General features: G+C 34.7%; 1 protein-coding gene across 1 annotated transcript in view; it reads left to right on the top strand.

The window, feature by feature from the left end:
• Positions 1-19383, top strand: part of CUL5 (cullin 5) — an 81846-nt gene that overhangs the window by 33991 nt on the left and 28472 nt on the right. The window contains exons 3-7 of the mRNA XM_036744572.1: positions 605-704; positions 2806-2982; positions 7682-7823; positions 10015-10160; positions 10242-10322. Coding sequence (XP_036600467.1) covers positions 605-704; positions 2806-2982; positions 7682-7823; positions 10015-10160; positions 10242-10322 — 646 coding nt within the window. The remainder of the gene's footprint in view (positions 1-604; positions 705-2805; positions 2983-7681; positions 7824-10014; positions 10161-10241; positions 10323-19383) is intronic.

Below are 19383 nucleotides of genomic sequence, written 5' to 3'. Positions count from 1 at the left end.
TGATACGACCATCAAAATTATGCTAGCTTTTGTAACTAAAATTAGACCTCATTTTTAATCAGTGTTTCAGCCACTGATTGAGACAGGAATTGCTTCTTCATCTGTTGGTCAAAACCTCACGAAGTTCATGATCTGTGAGTTCAGAAGTTTGCCATTTAAAATGAGCCTTAAGCATACTTTTTTGTAATATGATTAATTATCCCTTATGTATCCTTTTTGTAAATTTGACTTTCTGTCAGGATTTTTTTTTTGGTTGCTACTGATTTTTTAAATAAGAGTAAACACTTCTAATATAAAATAAATACCTTAGGAATGTGTAAATAGTAAATACCTGAAGTAATGTGAAACTGATTAAGTTGTGTGTGATGGAGCTTGACTAGCGTTTGAATGAGAGACTAGGTTCTGTAGGAAACATTGATGTGTATTATTTTATTATTAAGAGTATTAAAACATGTATAGATTGGTATCTCTTAGGAACTTCTTTCTAAAGCTGTGTAGTGTGTGCACACATGTGTGTGTGTGTGTGTCTGTGTGTCTGTGTCTGTGTGTGTCTTACATATAAGAATTGTGGCCTTAAAGATGACTTGCCTTCATTATTTTCTAGGGATGTCCATGCAGTTTGTTTGTGGGATGATAAAGGCCCAGCAAAAATCCACCAGGCTTTGAAAGAAGATATACTTGATTTTATTAAACAAGCACAGGCAGTGAGTCTTTGAAAGTTAATTTAAAAACCTTTTTATGATATGACTGCTTTTTGAAATTAATATTTTGCTTACAGTGAAGACTGATTTGTGGAATGTAATGTATCTTGTTTGTTAGATTATTTGAGCATTCAGTGGGTCTTTAAATTTTTATACCTAAAATAGTTTTCCTTTTGTGTTTATTCCTGCTTTGCTAATTTAGTATTAAACTGTGTGCCCCGACAAGATTATCATTTTTGTGCTATATTCAGTAGCTACAGGTATGTTGATTATGGGCCCTCTTATGAGACTTCCACCCATAGATATCAGATTTTTTTTTGTCTATCCCAGAGTCCTTAACCCATTGGGAAATGCTTAAGTTGCCTTCCATTCTTGCTAAGTCTAATGTTCAAGTGTTGTAGCCCAGTAAAGCTTACCTGTAATTAAAACTTTTACCAGAAAGCCAACTTTCAGTTACTTAGGAGCTTATCCATTTAGCTCAATTCAGCAAATATTTATGGTACTGACTATCTATCTAGTTTTTTTATTCTTCCTCACTGTTGCTTACCTTTTATCTATTTCATTCTTCATCAGTCCTCTAGAAGGTAACAGAGAAAAGCCAATGAGTTGAAACCCCAATCAGCCAGATCATTTGCTTACTGGAAGCTCTTGTAAATTGATTGGTAGGAGAAGATTGATGCTATTGACTAAAATTGCTTTTTGGATTATCAGGAATTTTAAGTTATCCTTGCCTTTTTTTTGTTGTTGTTAATTAAGAGACCGCTGAATTTTAGCTTTTCTGACACGGATGTTATTAATTCCAAAGAAACAAAAAAGAGGTAAAGGACAATATTCTTGCACTGTATCCAAGGATATCAGATTCTAATGATTTATTCAAAAATTTCTGAATCTGAAGAAATTAAGGAGTCCTGAATTTTTTCACTGTCGTACGGGGCCAAAGTACTGCTCTGAGAACAGTGTATTGATAATAGACCTATGTATAAATGTGTATTTTTATACTTCTGAAAACTATTAGTACTTAAGCTTTCTGAAAATAAACATTGAAGCAAAATATTAATATCTCAATAGTGTCAGTTATCATACCACTTAAACACTGTTTTTATATCAATCTGAAAGATCCACAAGATTTTACTTTCTGTATTATGAAGTTTGGAAGCCATAGAAAACTGGAGTTTCTGATCTTTTAACGAAATTTTATATGTCACTAATTTGCCATTGCTAGTAATAATTCAAATAATTCGAACTGACTGAATTAGCTCCTTAGCAGTTTTATATCTCTGCGTATCAGTGTTTTTGTTAATACACATAATCTTTATTCTGGGTTAAGATAATTTTTCCCTTGCAATTAAGGGACTTAAAGTATCAAAGGTGAGCATTGATAAGTCTTGTATTATATATTGTATGGCAGTTAATATCTTGGTTAGGAATGATAATATTGTATGTAGACTTTCTTTAGAATATGTTGTTATATTGTTAACACAATTTAATCAGAAGCTTTGTTTCTATATACATTGTATAAGTGCAATTTGAAATTTTATAGAAAAGCATTCATGGGGTTTCTTTTTGTTTTTTAATTTTAAATTTGTGGCTTCTGATGAAATTGAATTGTGCCTCTAAAAGTAAAGGGGTTCATTTGTTAATGCATAAAAATAAATTGAAAATATAATTTACTGTATTTTTAACAATTGATAAATATCTATGCTGAACACTAGATGTAAAATCCCGATAATGAAATAATTATAGTCTCTAATACAGTCAAGTGTTGAGAGTTCATTTTGATATTCTTCAGCTTAGGGTGTGTGGTGTCCCACAGGGTCAAATCGAGGACACAGTCTAATGTATTTGACTCAGAATTTAAAAGCTAGAATGATATATAGATATATACATATAAAATAGAATTTAAATGCTAGAAAGATATATCTTAGATAGATGGATAGATACAACCTTTGAAAGAGGGTACTTTTTTAAACCTTTAGTATAGCTACTTAGGAGATTTACACTAATTTAATTGAAAATACCAAATTAACCTTATATTTTAAAGTCATTTTGTTCTCTTAGCGTTGGCTGTATGTGTTGTTTTTAACTGGGATCTTTTTTCTTTCAGAGAGTACTGAGCCATCAGGATGATACAGCACTACTAAAAGCATACATTGTAGAGTGGAGAAAATTCTTTACTCAGTGTGATATCTTACCTAAACCATTCTGTCAGCTAGAGATTACATTAATGGGCAAACAGGGCAGCAACAAAAAATCGAATGTGGAAGACAGTATTGTTAGAAAGGTAGGTAAAGTTGCCTCACTGTCCTTCCATATGCTTCTTCCCCTTCAAATTCATATTCTTTCCTCAATCCTTGTTGATTCTTAACCTAGTAACAAAATTTAGCTTCAACATTTTTTTCTTGTTATCTGTTACAACTTTGGCCAATTCATACAATTTTAATTTGTTTCCTTTAGGCATCACTACCTACCTCTCTCTCCTGTTTCCCTTTCTTCTTTTTTCCTTTCTGCAGGTATTATTGTTCCATTTCATTATTTCATTGCTGCTGTTTTATTTTTGCATTGCTTTCTGTAATCTGACTGCTTTCCCTCCTTCATATACTCCTTTTTTCCACTGTATTTAATTCTGCTCTAATCCTTTTTCTTTGTTTAGTCATGCTTCAGTTGTTTTCACCCTTCAGCTTTCATTGACCTGACATTACTTTTCTGAGTCATGTCACTATTTATAGATTCAGCTTCTACTATATTGTTTTGCACTAAAGATGTTAAGTGTGTGTTTTGTCTCCTTAACTAAATTTTAAATTCTTTTAGGGGCAAGGAGCTGTGCAAGCAGTTTTTCTTATTTGTATATAGTGCTTACCACCTTATGGTGAAAAGAAAGTGTATAAGGCTGAGAATGAAGAGACTTGGTCTTCATTCCTTGTTTTACAATTATATATATGGCCTTACTTGAGTCATATTAACATCTCTGCGTCTGTTTCCTCATCTGTCAAATATTATCATATCCCAACTTACTGGGTAAAATGAGAAATAGATTTGATGGCACATTGAAAAGTTAGTACAGTAGAAATGTAAGATATCATCTGTCTTTATAGTTATAAATATTGAATGAATTCACTCTCCCTCTCTTCTCATCTTCCTTTTTTGGGGGGAGAGGGCAGGGCAGTTGGGGTTAAGTGACTTGCCCAAGGTCACACAGCTAGTACATGTGTCAAGTGTCTGAGGCCAGATTTGAACTCAGGTCCTCCTGACTCCAGGGCCAGTGCTCTACTCATTGTGCCTCCTAGCTGCCCCTTCATCTTCCTTTTATATCTACATTTGTCCAGTGTGTCATTTAAACCTTCTGTTTTCAGTTTTAGTCATTTATGTTAACCTTACTTTATACCTGTTTAGTTTCAGTGACTGCTACTTTGTGAAGTTCTACAGTATATTCTTGGTTTTAAAACTCATTGACCTTTTCTATCAGTCAATTGATTATAAATCAATAAACATTTATTAAGTGCCTGCTATGTACCAGGCACTAGGAATACAAAAGAGATAAAAAGCAGATAAAAAAGAGGCAAAAGACAATTCTGCCTTCAGGGAATTTACGCTCTAATGGTGTAGACAACATGCAAACAAATATATAAAGAGAAAGTATGTACTATGTCCAGGATAAGTAGGAAATAATTTCTCTATCATAATTCCACTCAGCTTCTGAAACTAGGGTAGGATTTCTGGGAGTGCCACAGAGAATGGTATATGTTGGCCTTTAACCAGCTTTCTAACAGTAGTGATGCACAGTGGACCATATGTGAATAATATAAGCTTTATGGATCTTACCACTCCCTGAATCCTTCCTTCATTTTCTCAGTTCTTGCCTTAACATCTACAGTAGCGACAAAGGATACTAGAGCAATGAATATTCAGACAGCTCTTTAATGGTTAGCCAACCTAAAAGGTGAACTCTGAACTTGACAGAATTAAGGTTGTGGGAAAGTTGTAGAATAAAAAAATTGAGCTCTGTTTCTTTCCTGAATTTATCTCTAATTTGCATTTCTATGGTAATGCCCTACCCTCCTTGTGATTTCTTTAGTATTTCTGCTTCACTTTTTTCTGTGGATTGTAGGCATCTCCTAGTACTTTAACAATGAGCAGCTGACTATATAAATATACATACATACATATATACATATATATATATACATATATGTATATATATATAAACATTTGTGTTTTTAGATGCTTTTGAGCTATAGTCTATATTCTCTTGATAAATGTGTGTATGTGTATGTGATCTAATTGGGTTAACAGTGAAGTTGGATTCTGTTTCTGAGTTCTCATTCAATCATGCCTTCTTATTTAAATATACACACATTCTCTTTTACTTATTTCTGTATGATAGAACAAAGTATTTAGATAGCATTGAATGAGCAGCATAGTTAAATATCACAAGCTAGAAATAGAGGATGACACTATTTTTAATGGGAGGTCTAAACAGAGGAACCTTATAACTGTGAAGGTATGTATGTCATTGCTTGCCTTATGGTAACTGGGAAAAGGGGGCAGAAAAATCACCTTCACTATGTCTCTGTAGAAGCAGTTACTTGACCTCACAGCTGAGTTTTCCTCCCTGCCTATTCTTCAGGGACCTTTGGCACAAGCAGTTAGAATTTGACCTATCCCCAGTTCTCTAGCTTGCATTTATATATTGCTCCTTAGGAAAAAAAAAATTTATGCAATGGATAATCTTACAGCCTCATGCAATGGTGAGTGTGCCTATTGAGATTTAATTTATCCATGAATCACTTAGCACTGGAGTTGTGGGAAGAAAACACAGTAAAACTTTATTTCAATTAAAATTCAGGCGACAGAATATAGAGCTTAGAAATCCAAGATACTATAGTGATTTATAACTGATATCTAAAGAAGATCTCAGAATGGAAGAACTTTGTTTTCACAAATAAAAAATTTGTCATCAATTTAGCCTCAGATTCATTTGCTTATAGGACTAGGATTATTAATCTCTTGATCAATTTATGTGGTGCTTTATACATTTCAAAGTGCTTTCACATTTATCTCATTTAGTTATCAGGCCTACCTTATGAGGAATGTTAAGGCAACTATGTGACAGTAACCTCATTTTTTATGTGAGGAAACTGAGATAGAAATAGGCAAAGTGATTTATCAAGGCACAAAACTAGTTAATGACATAACTGGGACTGGGACATAGGTCTCTTACTTCATAGTGCTATGCTTTTTGTCAGTAGTGTTGTTGGCAGAAAGTTTTTTTTTTCCATTGTCAACATTCACTTCCATAAGATTTTGAGTTCTAAATTTTCTTCTCCTCCCTCCCCAAGATGGCATGCAACATGATATAGGATCTACTTATACATTCATATTAAACATATTTTCACAATTAATCATGATGTAAAAAAGAATTAGAACTAATGGAAGGAACCACAAGAAAGAAGGAACAAAACAACAAAAGAAGAGGAGAGCAAATAGTATTCCATATGCATTCTGACTCCAGAGTTCTTTCTCTGGATGTGGATAGCATTCTCCATCGTGAGTCTTTTGGAGTTGTCTTAGATCCTTGCATTGCTGAGAAGAGCTAAGTCTGTCAAAGTCAATCATCATACAATGTGGCTGTTACTATGTACAATATTCTCCTGGTTCTACTTGTTTCACTTAGCATCAGTTCATACAAGTCTTTCCAGGTTTTTCTGAAGTCTGCCTGCTCATCATTTCTTATAGCATAATAGTATTCCACTACATTCATATACCACAACTTGTTCAGCCATTCCCCAATTGATAGACATCACCTCAATTTCCAGTTCTTGGCCACCACAAAAAGAGCTGCTAAAAATATTTTTGTACATGTAGGTCCTTTTCCCGTTTTTATGATCTCTTTGGGATACAGGCCTAGAAGTGGTATTGCTAGGTCAAAGGGTATTACAGTTTTGTAGCCCTTTGGGCATAGTTCCAAATTGGCAGAAAGTTATTAAAAATTCCTTAATTTTAGTACTCTAACTTTTAAAAGAGTGAATAGTTTTGCCCTTTTAAGGCAGAAATAATCTTATATTAAAAGAAAAACAACTGACTTTTTAAAAACTTTCTTTTTCAATTAACAAACCTTTATTTTTCCCTCTCTTCTCTCTGTACCCAAATTACCAAAAAAAAAAAAAAAAAAAACAACCCAACTCTCATAACGAATATGCATGGTCAAGGAAAATAAATTCCTGCCTTGGCCATGTTAAAAAAAATGTGTGTTTTTCTTGTTTTTATTTGCTTTTTTACTAGAAAGGACGAGGATGCTTAAGTTGTGACTGTTGGTAGAAAAAGGACTGATATTTTACAAAACTTAAAGAGCAGAATACTTTTTTAAGGTATTCAAATGTAAAATGTTGGTTTTTAAGGCATAATTGGCAAACTATTAGTGAGAATCAACATTTAACATAAAGAATTTGCTTAAAATATATTAGATTCTTTAGTAAACATTAGTAACATTCTAATACCTATTTAGATTATTTTGATTTATGGAAATCCATATTTGATCCTGAAAGCATTAGAAAATAAGAAAAATATTTTAAGGATTTCTTTGTACTAAAACATTCCTTTAAATTACCTGATTGTGGGATTTTTGTTCTGTCTTTTTCCATTGAATTATATCTGTCTTCCTCATAGCAATTTTTTTTAAACAGGAAAGTGATATTCTTGTATGTTTTGAGGGGCTTATTAGCATGGTATTATTTTTTTTAAAAGATAATAACATATATAATTGAGCAGTTGACTAACAAGATTAGGTAAGATTTTAGAAAACCATCACTTTCTGACTTGAAACATAAAATTTGATGTTTTAGCATTCAAATGGACGAAGGCTGAAAGATTGATAAATAGATAATTTATTTTTTTATTTTTGTAGTCTTCACCCTTATTCCTTATATATTCTGTAATTTTTTCTAAATTTACACTTACTTGATTTTGTTTTCTTTTTTATATAGCTCATGCTTGATACATGGAATGAGTCAATCTTCTCAAATATAAAGAATAGACTCCAGGACAGTGCAATGAAGCTAGTCCATGCAGAGAGATTAGGAGAAGCTTTTGATTCTCAACTGGTGATTGGAGTGAGAGAATCCTATGGTATGTTTTTAATTTCATGATATTAGTTACCTTTTCTTTTTGGAAACTGATGTATTTTGTAGGGCAGAACTTACTGTCATTGAGCATAATATATGTAACTTTGGTGTTAGATCAGATGTTCTTTACATGGATTCTCTTAACTATATACATATATCTGTGCATATATATACATATATATATTCTTGGATAATTATATTTCAGTATAATTGGTTTCCTTTATATTCCTATGTATTTTTTAAAAATTCATTTAAAAATGTTATTCTGAGAAGAGGCCGAAAGGCATCATGAATCTGTCAAAAAAGTCCATGACACACAAAAGCTAAGAACTTAAGTGTTGGATAAATGAATGAAAAAGCATTTATTATATTAAGCATTTACTATGTGCTGAGCACTAGAGAGAAAAATACTGTTCCTGCTTTTAAGGTGTTTACATTCAAATGGTGAAGACAAAACACATAGGAGATTTCAGCTGCAGGTGAGATGAAAATAACTCTTAGGTTACAGCAGCAAAGCAGGTGTTATTATATCTTCTTTAAGATATCTTATATCTTATATCTGTCTTTTACACAGACAAAATCACATGTATTTCTGATGAACAATTTGACAGGGCCAAAGACTTTTCTAGCAAGAACTTTATTTTCTGACTCTTTAATGGCAGTGATTGCTGTGGAGGCAGGGGCTGCAGCACCTTCAGAAAGTTTCCAGGTCACATAGACACAGAGGGTGCTTAGGTCTTCGGGGACTACGCTGAAAGAAGAACTAGTGGTCTGGTGTTTGCTGCAACTCCCAGCCTCTTTGGCCTATTGGCAGCAAATGATTATTGGTTGGTGGTGGTGATAGTGGTGAAGAAGGTGGTTTCAACACCCTTTTAGAAAAAGAGCTTACCATTTGTTTACTCCATTTGATACTTTCTCCTTAGTACTTAAGCTATAAATTTCTTAATAGATGTGCCAAATAGATCAATTTAAATAAGGGCAGTCATCTAATAAGTAACTTTTGCATCTATGTTTAAGTTTGGGAAATGTGCTAATTCCTTTTATGTTCCTACAATTCAGAACCAACAGCCAATATTAATTTTCTTATCTCTGACAATCTCTTAGGCAGCCAAGCTTGAGACTTTGACTGTTTAACTTCATCTTTGAATCTTCCCTTTTGCTTGGCCCTCACATTCAGTTAATTATCACACTCTTTTGATACCCACTTTCTAGTCCCACTGTTACAATCCTAACTCAAACTTCTTTTCTTTCATTCCTAGACTATTGGAATAGCTTCCTTACCCAGTTCCCTCTCCTGAGTAAACGTACCCATGTATACCAATACCATATTTTTCTTTTTAAAACAATGCTTTTTTGTGTGTCACTTTCTATTCAAATCCTTTGATAATTCTTCATTCTCAAGTTCAGCTTTTATAGCCTAGTATTTAAGACTTTACATAGTATGGCTCGAGTGTGACATAGGGGAAAGATTATGGGCTGTGGAGTTAGATGTCCACAGTTCAAATCCTGCCTCTGACATTTACTACTTTTGTGACCTTGGTGAAGTCACATAATTTTACCGGGCCTTAGTTCCCTCATGTGTAAAAAGAAAGGACTGGACCAGATGGCCTCCAGTGTTCCTTCCATCTTTAGATATATAGTCCTAAATCCCATATTTCTACCTATATATAATGTGGAAAACTTAAATCCCAGAACTTCCCATAAGGACTCTATCCTTATTATGTGTAACCTGTTCTTTTGCAGTTCTGTGTTTCTGCTTATATTTTCCCAACTGTTTATTCCCCCTACCCCTAGAACATTTTCTCCCTTTCCTTAGCTATCCAATGTCATGAGGGTCGAGTTCCATAACCACCTACTACATAACATTTACCTCAAACACCATAACTGGAAATGATCTCTTGTCTCCTCCAAACTACTAGAATACTTTATTGTCTGTAGCACATATCTGCCACTTATTTATCATCTTATATTATCTTTTTATGCATTTGTGTCTCTTCCTAACTAAATTATATGCTATAGATAGACACAGAATTTTTATTCTTCTTTACACTGTATGTCTAGAGTCTCTGTGTGTAGCACTTAAAATCTTGTGGCCTTAGTTTTGAAGTACATATTTTTTATTATTTAACTAAATATTTATATATGAATTGTATCATAACTGGAATGAATTTTTTTCTGGTTTTTTTTTTCTTCAGTTAATCTCTGTTCAAATCCTGAAGATAAGCTTCAAATTTACCGAGACAATTTTGAAAAGGCATACTTGGATTCGACAGAAAGATTTTATAGAACACAGGCCCCTTCTTATTTACAACAAAATGGTGTACAGAACTATATGAAATATGTAAGTCAGAACTTACTACATAAGATATTATTACTATGCTATTACTCTTCTTAAAATGATTGTCATTTTGCTTTCGGACAGGCAGATGCTAAATTAAAAGAAGAAGAAAAAAGAGCACTTCGGTATTTAGAAACAAGGCGAGAATGTAACTCTGTAGAAGCAGTAAGTACTTTTTGCAAATCAATATGTTATAAAATTGGTTGATCAGTTACTTTGTATTGCGTTTTATAGAATCTTGTTTAGAGTTTAGTCTTTAACGTGACATTCATGTCCCCCAGACTAGCCACTTCACCATATTAAAATTTATCCCTTAATGCAGATTCTAGTGGTTATTACCTGTCAATACCTAGGACATTGTTCTTCTTTCCTCAGCAAGTTTGTCCTAGCTTGACAGTTTTTCTCCCCATCTCAGCTCCTGCTCTCATGCTATTATACTTCAGCATACACATTGATGCTCCATCCATTACCCTGACTTCTCAGTACCTTAATCTACTCAGTTCCCATGACCTACTTCTCCTTTCAAATTCAGCTACACACAGGGATGTTCATACCCTTAATCTTGTCCTTTCCCTTAAAAGTTTCACTTCTATGTTGATGAATTCCAAAATTCCTTTATTTGGTCACAATATTTTATCATTACATTTTTCTCTTTGCCTTACAATCCTTGTCTCTGTTCTTTGCCCTCACTGTGACCTTCAGTCCTTCTGGCCCTAGTTTTTTTTCCCAGGCTGTTACCCTTGTTTTGCTACACTTTCCTCTATTCCTGTACCCCTTTGTAAATCAGTTCAACTCTACACTGTCTTCTACAATCCAATCCTTTTCAATTTTCTTCTATCATTTATGCCTTGCCAAATTCTAACCTTATACCCTCCTCCTTCACTCCTATTTGCCGAATGGAGCTGTAGAAAAATCATGAAACTGACTGTGTTTGCTGGCCTTCACTGCAGTCATTTTACACCTCCCTAATGAATTCTCTATTGTATTCACCACAGCAACTATTCTAAACCTTTTCATCCATCCTCAAGACTTCTATGGTGTCCTCTCCTCCATATCTTCTCACTTTGTACTTCATTGAAAAAATTGAAGCCATTCGACAAGAACTTTCTCTTCTTCTCCCTTCATCTTAGAGGTATCGTAGATACCTTCACCCACTCTCCTCTACCCTGTCTTACATGAAAAAGTAGCCCTTCTCCTCACCAAAACAATTCCTTCTGCGTGCACCTTTAATTTTATGCCTTCCTGTCTTCTCCAGCAAATTGTCTCCTTTCTCATTCTCTTTCTTACTTTGATTTTCAGTCTCTCTATCTTCTGGTTGTTTCCCTGCTGCATACAAACATGCCCATATTTTCCCCATCCTTAAAAATCCTTCACCTGATACAACTGATATCTCTCTTCCCCTTTATGGTCAAATTCCTTGAGTTAAGGAGTCTACACCAAGTACTCCCATTTCCGCTCCACTCACTTGCTTATAGACTCTGCAATCTGGATTCTGACCTCATCATTCAACTGAAACTCTCCCGCCCTCTCCAGAGTTGCCAGTGATTTCTTAACTGCCTCATTTTCCTCAGTCTTCATGCTCATCCTTCTTGATCTCTCAATAGCCTTCAATATTATCAGTTACTCTTTTCTTCTGGATACTCTCTCCTCTTTAGTTTCTCATGACACTGCCTTCTGCCTTTGTCCTGACTCTCATACTACTTGTATGATTGCTTCTTCTTAGCCTTCTTTGCAACCAGATCATGCCCAATTACTATGGGTATCTACCAGGTTTCTGTCCTTGTTCCCCTTCCATTTTCCCTGTGTACTTATCTCACTTGGTGATCTCAACATATTCCTCCAAATCTTCCCTTCTTCCTAACTTTTGTATTACTGTCAAAAATACTGTCATCCTTCTAATCATCAAGACATACAATTTTAGTGTTATTCTCAATTCTGTACTTTCACTCCACATATTCAGTCTATCATCAAATCTCATAGCTTCTACTTTCATAGCATCTCTCATCTACTTCCCCTTCTCACCTCTGATACTGTCATCCCCTTAGTTCAGGCGTTTATTACTTCACACCTAGAATCTTGCATCAGCCTGATGATTGGTTTCCTTGTGTCAAGTCTTACTACAGTCTCCCCTCTACTCAACTGCCAAAATAATTTTCCTAAAGTGCAGGTCTGACTGTCTCACCCTGTCCCCCTATCCTCCGCCCCTCACTTTGTTAAACTCCAGTGGCTCCCTCTTAACCTCCAGGATTAAATATAAAATTTTTTATTTGACATTTAAAACCCTTCACAACCTTTCTAGGCTTCTTACATTTCATTCCCCTACAATATGAAACTTCTTGCTATTCTTTGCACGTGACATTCCATCTCTCAATTCCATGCCTGTGGAATGGCTGTCTCCCATTTCTGGAGTGCTGCCTTTTCCTGCATCTGGTTTTCTTCAAGACCAAGTTCGTATCCTACCTTCTACAGGAAGCCTTTGCTCTGAGATTACCTTCAGTTTACACTGTATATATTTTCTGGGTATAGGGTTGTTTGTATGTTGTCTCCCCCATTAGACAATGAATTCCATGGTTTTGCCTTTCTTTTATCTGCAGTGCTTAGCACTGTGCTTGGAATATAATAAGTGCTTGTTGACTGACTGAAGAAATTATTTCCGTTTCACATTTAATTTCTGAAGCTATCACAGAAAAGATAAAATTATATTTTAAGAATATAAAATATAATTACAACTAGTTCTTAATTGTGATTTAAAAAAACCTTTTAGAATAGTTGGGAAGTCACTTCATTTTGAAATCGGATCCAGCCTTTATTAAAATTGAATTATTCTGTTTCATGATTCAGGACATGAACTCCTGCGATTTTTTGTTTGTGTTTTCATTTGGTTTAGATTTGGAATAACTTCAAAATGGTCAGGTTAATGGAGGGAAACTTTGTGTTTGCTTTCTAGTCTGGTTCAGATTGGTTCATTTCCTTGTTCTCACAAGAAGATTGATCAATATGGGAAGCTAGGTGTTAGGGTATGAAGACTTCATTGCTATTTCTACATAGGACAAATCAAGTCAACAAGTCAACATAGGAGAATCAAGGCAACTATCTTTTTAGACCTTATAATAACTGTAAGAAATTGTTTTTTATATCTATATATCTTTATCTGTTTCTACACACATATATGTTAAGAGGTATTGGTGATAAAATAATGACTAAACTACTTATAATCAAAATCATTTCATTTTTTGTTCATCTGTTTCATATTATGGTTACTCCCATTTAAGAAAATAATGATTATTCAAAGGTGATGACTATGCCAGATTATCCTTTCTGAGTGCTTTCTTTCAGCTCTGGAGAACCAACTTAAGGCTGCTTGAGCTAAACACTTCCCTAGAATTTTGAGAGAGCTCCTATAGTCTGCTTGAACAGAGAAGGTAGTTTTCCGTGTCTCTGTTTCAGTCCTTTCAACCTTTGAAGTTCTCAGATCTAGTTTCAATTTCATACTTAAAATGTTAACAAATCTCAGTAATTTGTTTCTATTTATCAAATTTTAACTGTAGACAGGTTGGATTTTTTCCGTCTTCTTTCCAGAGTTGTTTTTCTTGCTGTTGTATAAATTGTTTTCCTTATTCTGCTCACTTCACTGCATCACTTTATTCATGTCTTCCCAGTTTTCTCTGAAAGAATTCATTTCATTATTTTAATATTCTTCCTTTCCAAGCCTTAATTTTTTTTAATTCTTTCCTCATACATGGTAGGCCAAATTTAGATTCTTTATCCTATTCAATTAGTTTTTTTCTCCTCCAGTTACTTTTTCTCCTTATTCCTTTTGGACATCAATACCGCTTTCCTTTACTAAAAACAATTACCTAATACTTGGTTAAAGATCAAAAGGAGAAATTTATACTATTTTTAGGGCTTGCCAGTTTTTATCCATGGTTGTTGTATAGGAAGTCTAATTTTTCTCCTTTTTAAGTTAAAGGTTAGTAACATTATATGTGTACCATATCCCCCAAAATACGTAAGCAGTAGCAGCCATTTTAATTTGGCAAATATTTATTAGGCACGTTGTTGAGTCCATTTAGTTGTGTTCAACTCTTTGAGACCTTGAGGCCCATAGCATACAAGGCCCTTCTGTCCTCTACTGTCTCCCTAATTCTGTCCAGGCTCACGTTTGTTCCTTCCATGACACTATCTGTCCTTCTTATCCTCTGCTGTCCCCTTTTCCTTTTGTCTTCAGTCTTTCCGAACATCAGAGTCTTTTCAAGTGAGTCCTGTCTCCACATTATGTGGCCAGAGTATTTAAGCTTCAGCTTCAGTATTTGTCCTTCTGATGAATGGAATTAATTTCTCTAAGTATTGATTGATTTGATCTCTTTGCTGTCCAAGAAACTCTCAAGACTTCTACTTCTTTGGAGATCTTCAAGGACAATTTGGATAACTACTTGCCTAATATGATAAAACAGAGGTTTCTTTTGACTATAAATTGGACTGCATGACCATGAAGGGTCCCTTCTGGCTATCAAATTTTATAATTCTGTGACACAATCCTTGCCTTCAAGGAGTTTACAATCTACTAAGAATATAAGACAAGTAGAAAAATAACCATGGCAAAATGAGATAAGTGTATAGGAAAGGTCAAATAGAGAGGAGAGGCATGAAAAATTCAAGGAAAAGAGTAGATTACCTTTGGCTGGAGGGATCAGGAAAGGCCTCAAGGAAAAGATTGTATTGAGCTGTGCTTCGATGGATTTTAGCGGAGATGTAGAGGGAGTTCATTCCAGGTAAAAGAGATGAATTGCCCAAATGCACAGAGATAGACAAGAGTGCAGGGTAAAATCAAGGAATAGCTATAATCCATTTTGACTAGACTATACTGTACATGAAATATGTCTACAAAGGTAAGTTAGAGCTATATCATGGAAGTCCTTGAATAAAAAGGACTTTAATAAAAAGATAATATTGAGGGCAGCTAGGTGGCGCAGTGATTAGAGCACTGGTCCTGGAATCAGAAGGATCAGCCTCAAACACTTGACGCACTTACTAGCTGTGTGACCTTGGGCAAGTCACTTAACCCCAATTGCCCTGCCTTCCCCCCTCTTAAAAAAAGTTAATATTGTATTACATAGATGGTGGGAAGCCACTGAAAGGTTTTTGTGAGCAGGAAATGATGCAATCAAATTTTTACATTAGGAAGATTACTCAGATTTCCCAAAAGATTTTTCCTTGAATAGAGCCCATGATTGTAGGGCCTTTATAACATAGGAAGAAAGCCATAATTCCTATTAGGAACATAGGTTGAATTAAAGAGACTTGCCCAACTCAAAATTAATTCTCTAGATATAACTCTTGGTAAAACTTGGCATGCTTATAAAGATGCCCAGAGTGAAGATGAAGATCTGGTGATGTAGATGTCCTATCGTCTGATAAAAATACAAATTCCTTGAAGATAAGGGAAAGGTTTTTTTGTCTTTGTAGCACTAGCCTGGCACATGGTAGATGCATAACAAATACTTGTTTTTATTGAACAGAGGTATTGTTTTAAGTCTAATATATATAGTATTTCTAAGTTAGTATTGCACAGTCTTGTGTCTACCACATTACCCTGTATGAAAGGGGATACAGGAAATGCCAGTAGTTAACTATTGGTTTTCTTGTAGTGTTGAATAGTATTTTAAGGCAATGACTCAGTTTTACCCAGTGGTTCTAACTTTCGCAAGTGCAGAATTAGAAAGTGTTCTGAGATCCCTGATTAGAGATAGCTTGAGGCAGATGAATCAGAAATAGTTGTCATCTGTTTTTTTCCAGTCTTGATAAAACTAAGATATTAAGCATCAAGCTCTATAGCATGAAACATGGGGTTTCAAGAATTGAAAATTCCCAATGTGAACAGAAGTTGTAGTGAAATTGGGTTCCCTGCAAATTCAATTCAATCATATTTTTTCTTTTCTTTTTTCTCGTCTTTTCTTTTGTTGGTTTCTTTTTTCAGTCCCTTCTGGTTTTTTGCCAGATATTTTCTGATATCTGTTTCTACCTACCCTTGTCACAACAAGAAACAGTTAATCAAAACTCAACAAACCCAACAACTACATCTGACTATATTCTGTACCCATAGTACCCCACCACTGTACTGAGAGAAGGGGGGTATGTTTCTTCATCTATCCTTTGAAACCAGTATTGTTCAGCTAGCTTTTCATGTGTATACTGGTCTACTAGTTGTGCTTTATTTGTTTTTATTGATACAAGTCTTCTTCTGTTTCTTTGAATTCTTCTTACTGCTTGTTTGGTTTTTTTAACCTGACCTGTGATTTCTTTGGGATATTAAGCTCTTGGTGAGGAACTTCCTTTACAAATGCAAATTGACACCCATTTGGCAATTTATATTCTTAGAGAATTTCCTGGGGGCAGTCTTTAAAAAATACTGATACACTTACCACAGAAAAAGATAAAACTATTTGAAGAAGATGATGAAGATGAGGAATGTGAAAAAAAAGATCCCATCGGTGAAGAAATCTGTTAGTGCTATAGCAAAAAATGCATAGAAATCAAGCCAGAATTGAAAAGATTCAAAGCATCTACACCAGAATCAAAAGGTCAGGACTATTTGAAAAAGCAGAAAGGGGGAGCCATTAGATGGTGCAGTGAGTAGAGCACCAGGCCTGGTTTCAGGAGGACCTGAGTTCAAATACAGCCTCAGACACTTGATATACACACTAGCTGTGTGACCTTGGGCAAGTGACTTAACCCTAACTGTTTTGCATTCACCCCTCCAAAAACAGACCAAAAAGAAAAAGACTCTCAAGAAACCCAAAGGGCACACTTCCATAGAGGATATTTAAGTAGAAATTCAGGCCAGCTTTGAAAAGGGTAATTCCCTCCAAAAGTGGAAAGCAGTTTCATCACTCATGTAAAGAACTGCTTCTGGATGTCTGATCAGGAGTCTATTCAAGATCTCAGACTGTAGAGAAAATATCAAATAAGTTTGAACAGTTTATTAAAGTTTTCCATCTTATTTCTGTAGCAGTTGTTATCTGGCTATCCTTTTTATAATGCAGTGAGAACTTACTCCGCTGTTTCTGATAAATGTCATCCAGATTACTTTGCCAAGAATGTGTTGTCCAAAATGCCTGTTTAGTTTTCCAAGGTGTAATTCTACCCTTTGCTTCTTTTAAATATGTATGAAATGTTATGATAGGAATAGTAGTAGTAGTGGTCAGATAAAAGGATATGGTGGGGAGACACAGTATACATATTAAATAAATTCAGTATTTCAGTTAAGGAAAAAAAATGGTCACTGAGTAGGTTGGGGAAATAAAAAGTGGCAGAATTCGAGCCTAGGTCTTCCTAACTGAAGCCAGCCTATCTCCTCTGCCATGTTTCTTCTATTTTGATGTTTGTTTTGTACAATAACACTCCAATGCAGCATACTCCAATACTATGCCATGGTTTGTTCAGCCATTTACTATTTGACGGGCACTCACTTTCTAGTTTTTTTTTTAACTACCACAAAAAGTGCTGTGAGGAATATTTTAATATAGGAATCATAAAATAGTAATGCTTGGTAGACCTTTAGAGATTACATACTGAGAAACTTGATCCTAGCCAACATGAGCTTCTTCAAATTAGTTACTCTTTTCTCCAAAATTACTTCTCCAAATCTTAGTTTCTCCATTATTTTTGGCAGTCCTTTTCTCCTTCTTATCTGAGAAGTTGCTATCACTTTTTCTTTACAAAAGCTAGAATAAAAAGGAATAAGGAATGAAGCTTTTGCCCTCTTTGATCAAACAGATTTCTTGAAGGTTCTCTGTAACAACCTAATCACCTTATCCAGTGATCTTTTCTGAAACTTTTTTTTTTACCTTTTCTATAGCATTTTACACTGATCAGCCTTTTCTTACTGATGCTCCCTGCTTCTTGAACTTACGTGCCACTAGATTTTCTTGTTGCTCTCACGTTGTTCAGCTTCTAGGTAATGCAGTAGATAGAACATTCAATTTGTAGTCAAGAAAACCTAAGTTCAGATTCTGCCTTAAACACTTTCTAGCTATGTGATCCAGGGCAAGCCACTTAACCTCTACTTGCCTCACTTTTCTTGTTTGTAAAATAGGATAATAGCACCTGTCTTCTAAGATCTTTGTGAAAATCAAATTAAATGGTATTTTTAAGTGCTTTGAAAACCTTAAAGCTCTGTATAAGTGCTATTAACTATTATCTTTTCACTGGTTGTTTCCATGTCTTAAATGTAGATGTTGCCTAGAGTTTTGTCTTTGATCTGATTTTCTCTTTCCACTATTTTCGTTAGCCATTTTCTCTGCTCTCACGCTTTCATGACTTCTGTGTGCATTTCCAAATAGATATCGCTATCCTTAACTCTTTTCTCAGGTGAATTCCACTTGTAGATTTTTCTAAATAGCAGCAAAATATTTCTACCTGTGTTTCTTTGACACTTTACACTCAATGTGTGCAAAACTGAATTCATCTTTGAAAGAACTCTGGTCAACACAATGAAAGACTCTGATTCCAGGGTATCTGTGATGAAGAATGTTACATACCACCTGACAGGTGACAAACAACATACAGAATAAGGCATGGATCTTTGGACTTATTCAATGTGGGAATTTGTTTTGCTTGAGTATACCTACTTAGGTTTATCTTTTATCATGGAGTTGAAAGGAGAAAAAAATAAATGTTTGTCAATTGGGAACAAACCTGAATTCATCTTCCATAAATCAAGTGCAACCTTAGATATCTCAGTTTTAATTAATTGCACCATCATTTCCTCCATTCCTTCAGAATTGAAACATTGCAGTTCCTTCCTTATCTTAACCCCCACATCCATTTAGTAGGCAGTTCTCTCCATTTTACTTTCACAGCGTTTCTCTTATCTCTTTGGTCCTTTCTATTGTTACTGCCGCCAACTTAAGAGTCTTAGATGACTAGAAATAGTATAAGCTTCTTACAGATGAAATAAGAAACTTAATTTGAATTTCTAAGGTGAACTTCATGACCAAACCAATTTGCATCATGAAGAATCTCATAAATCCGTTCTGTGTTAGGCATTGCTAATACAAAGATAAAATGAAAAAAGTTCTTGCCTTAACTGATGGGATGCATCATGTAAACACATAGGTATATACACACTAATTTAAAGAACAGGAAAATACAAGAATTGGAATCAGGAAAGGCTTTCCTTAACAAGTAGCACACGAGCTGTATCTTGAATGAAACTATGAATTCT

Source organism: Trichosurus vulpecula, chromosome 2, assembly GCF_011100635.1.
Source record: "Trichosurus vulpecula isolate mTriVul1 chromosome 2, mTriVul1.pri, whole genome shotgun sequence".
Lineage (NCBI taxonomy): Eukaryota > Metazoa > Chordata > Mammalia > Diprotodontia > Phalangeridae > Trichosurus > Trichosurus vulpecula.
The sequence above is the reverse complement of the archived record's forward strand: the minus strand, read 5'-3'. Positions and strand labels throughout refer to the sequence as shown.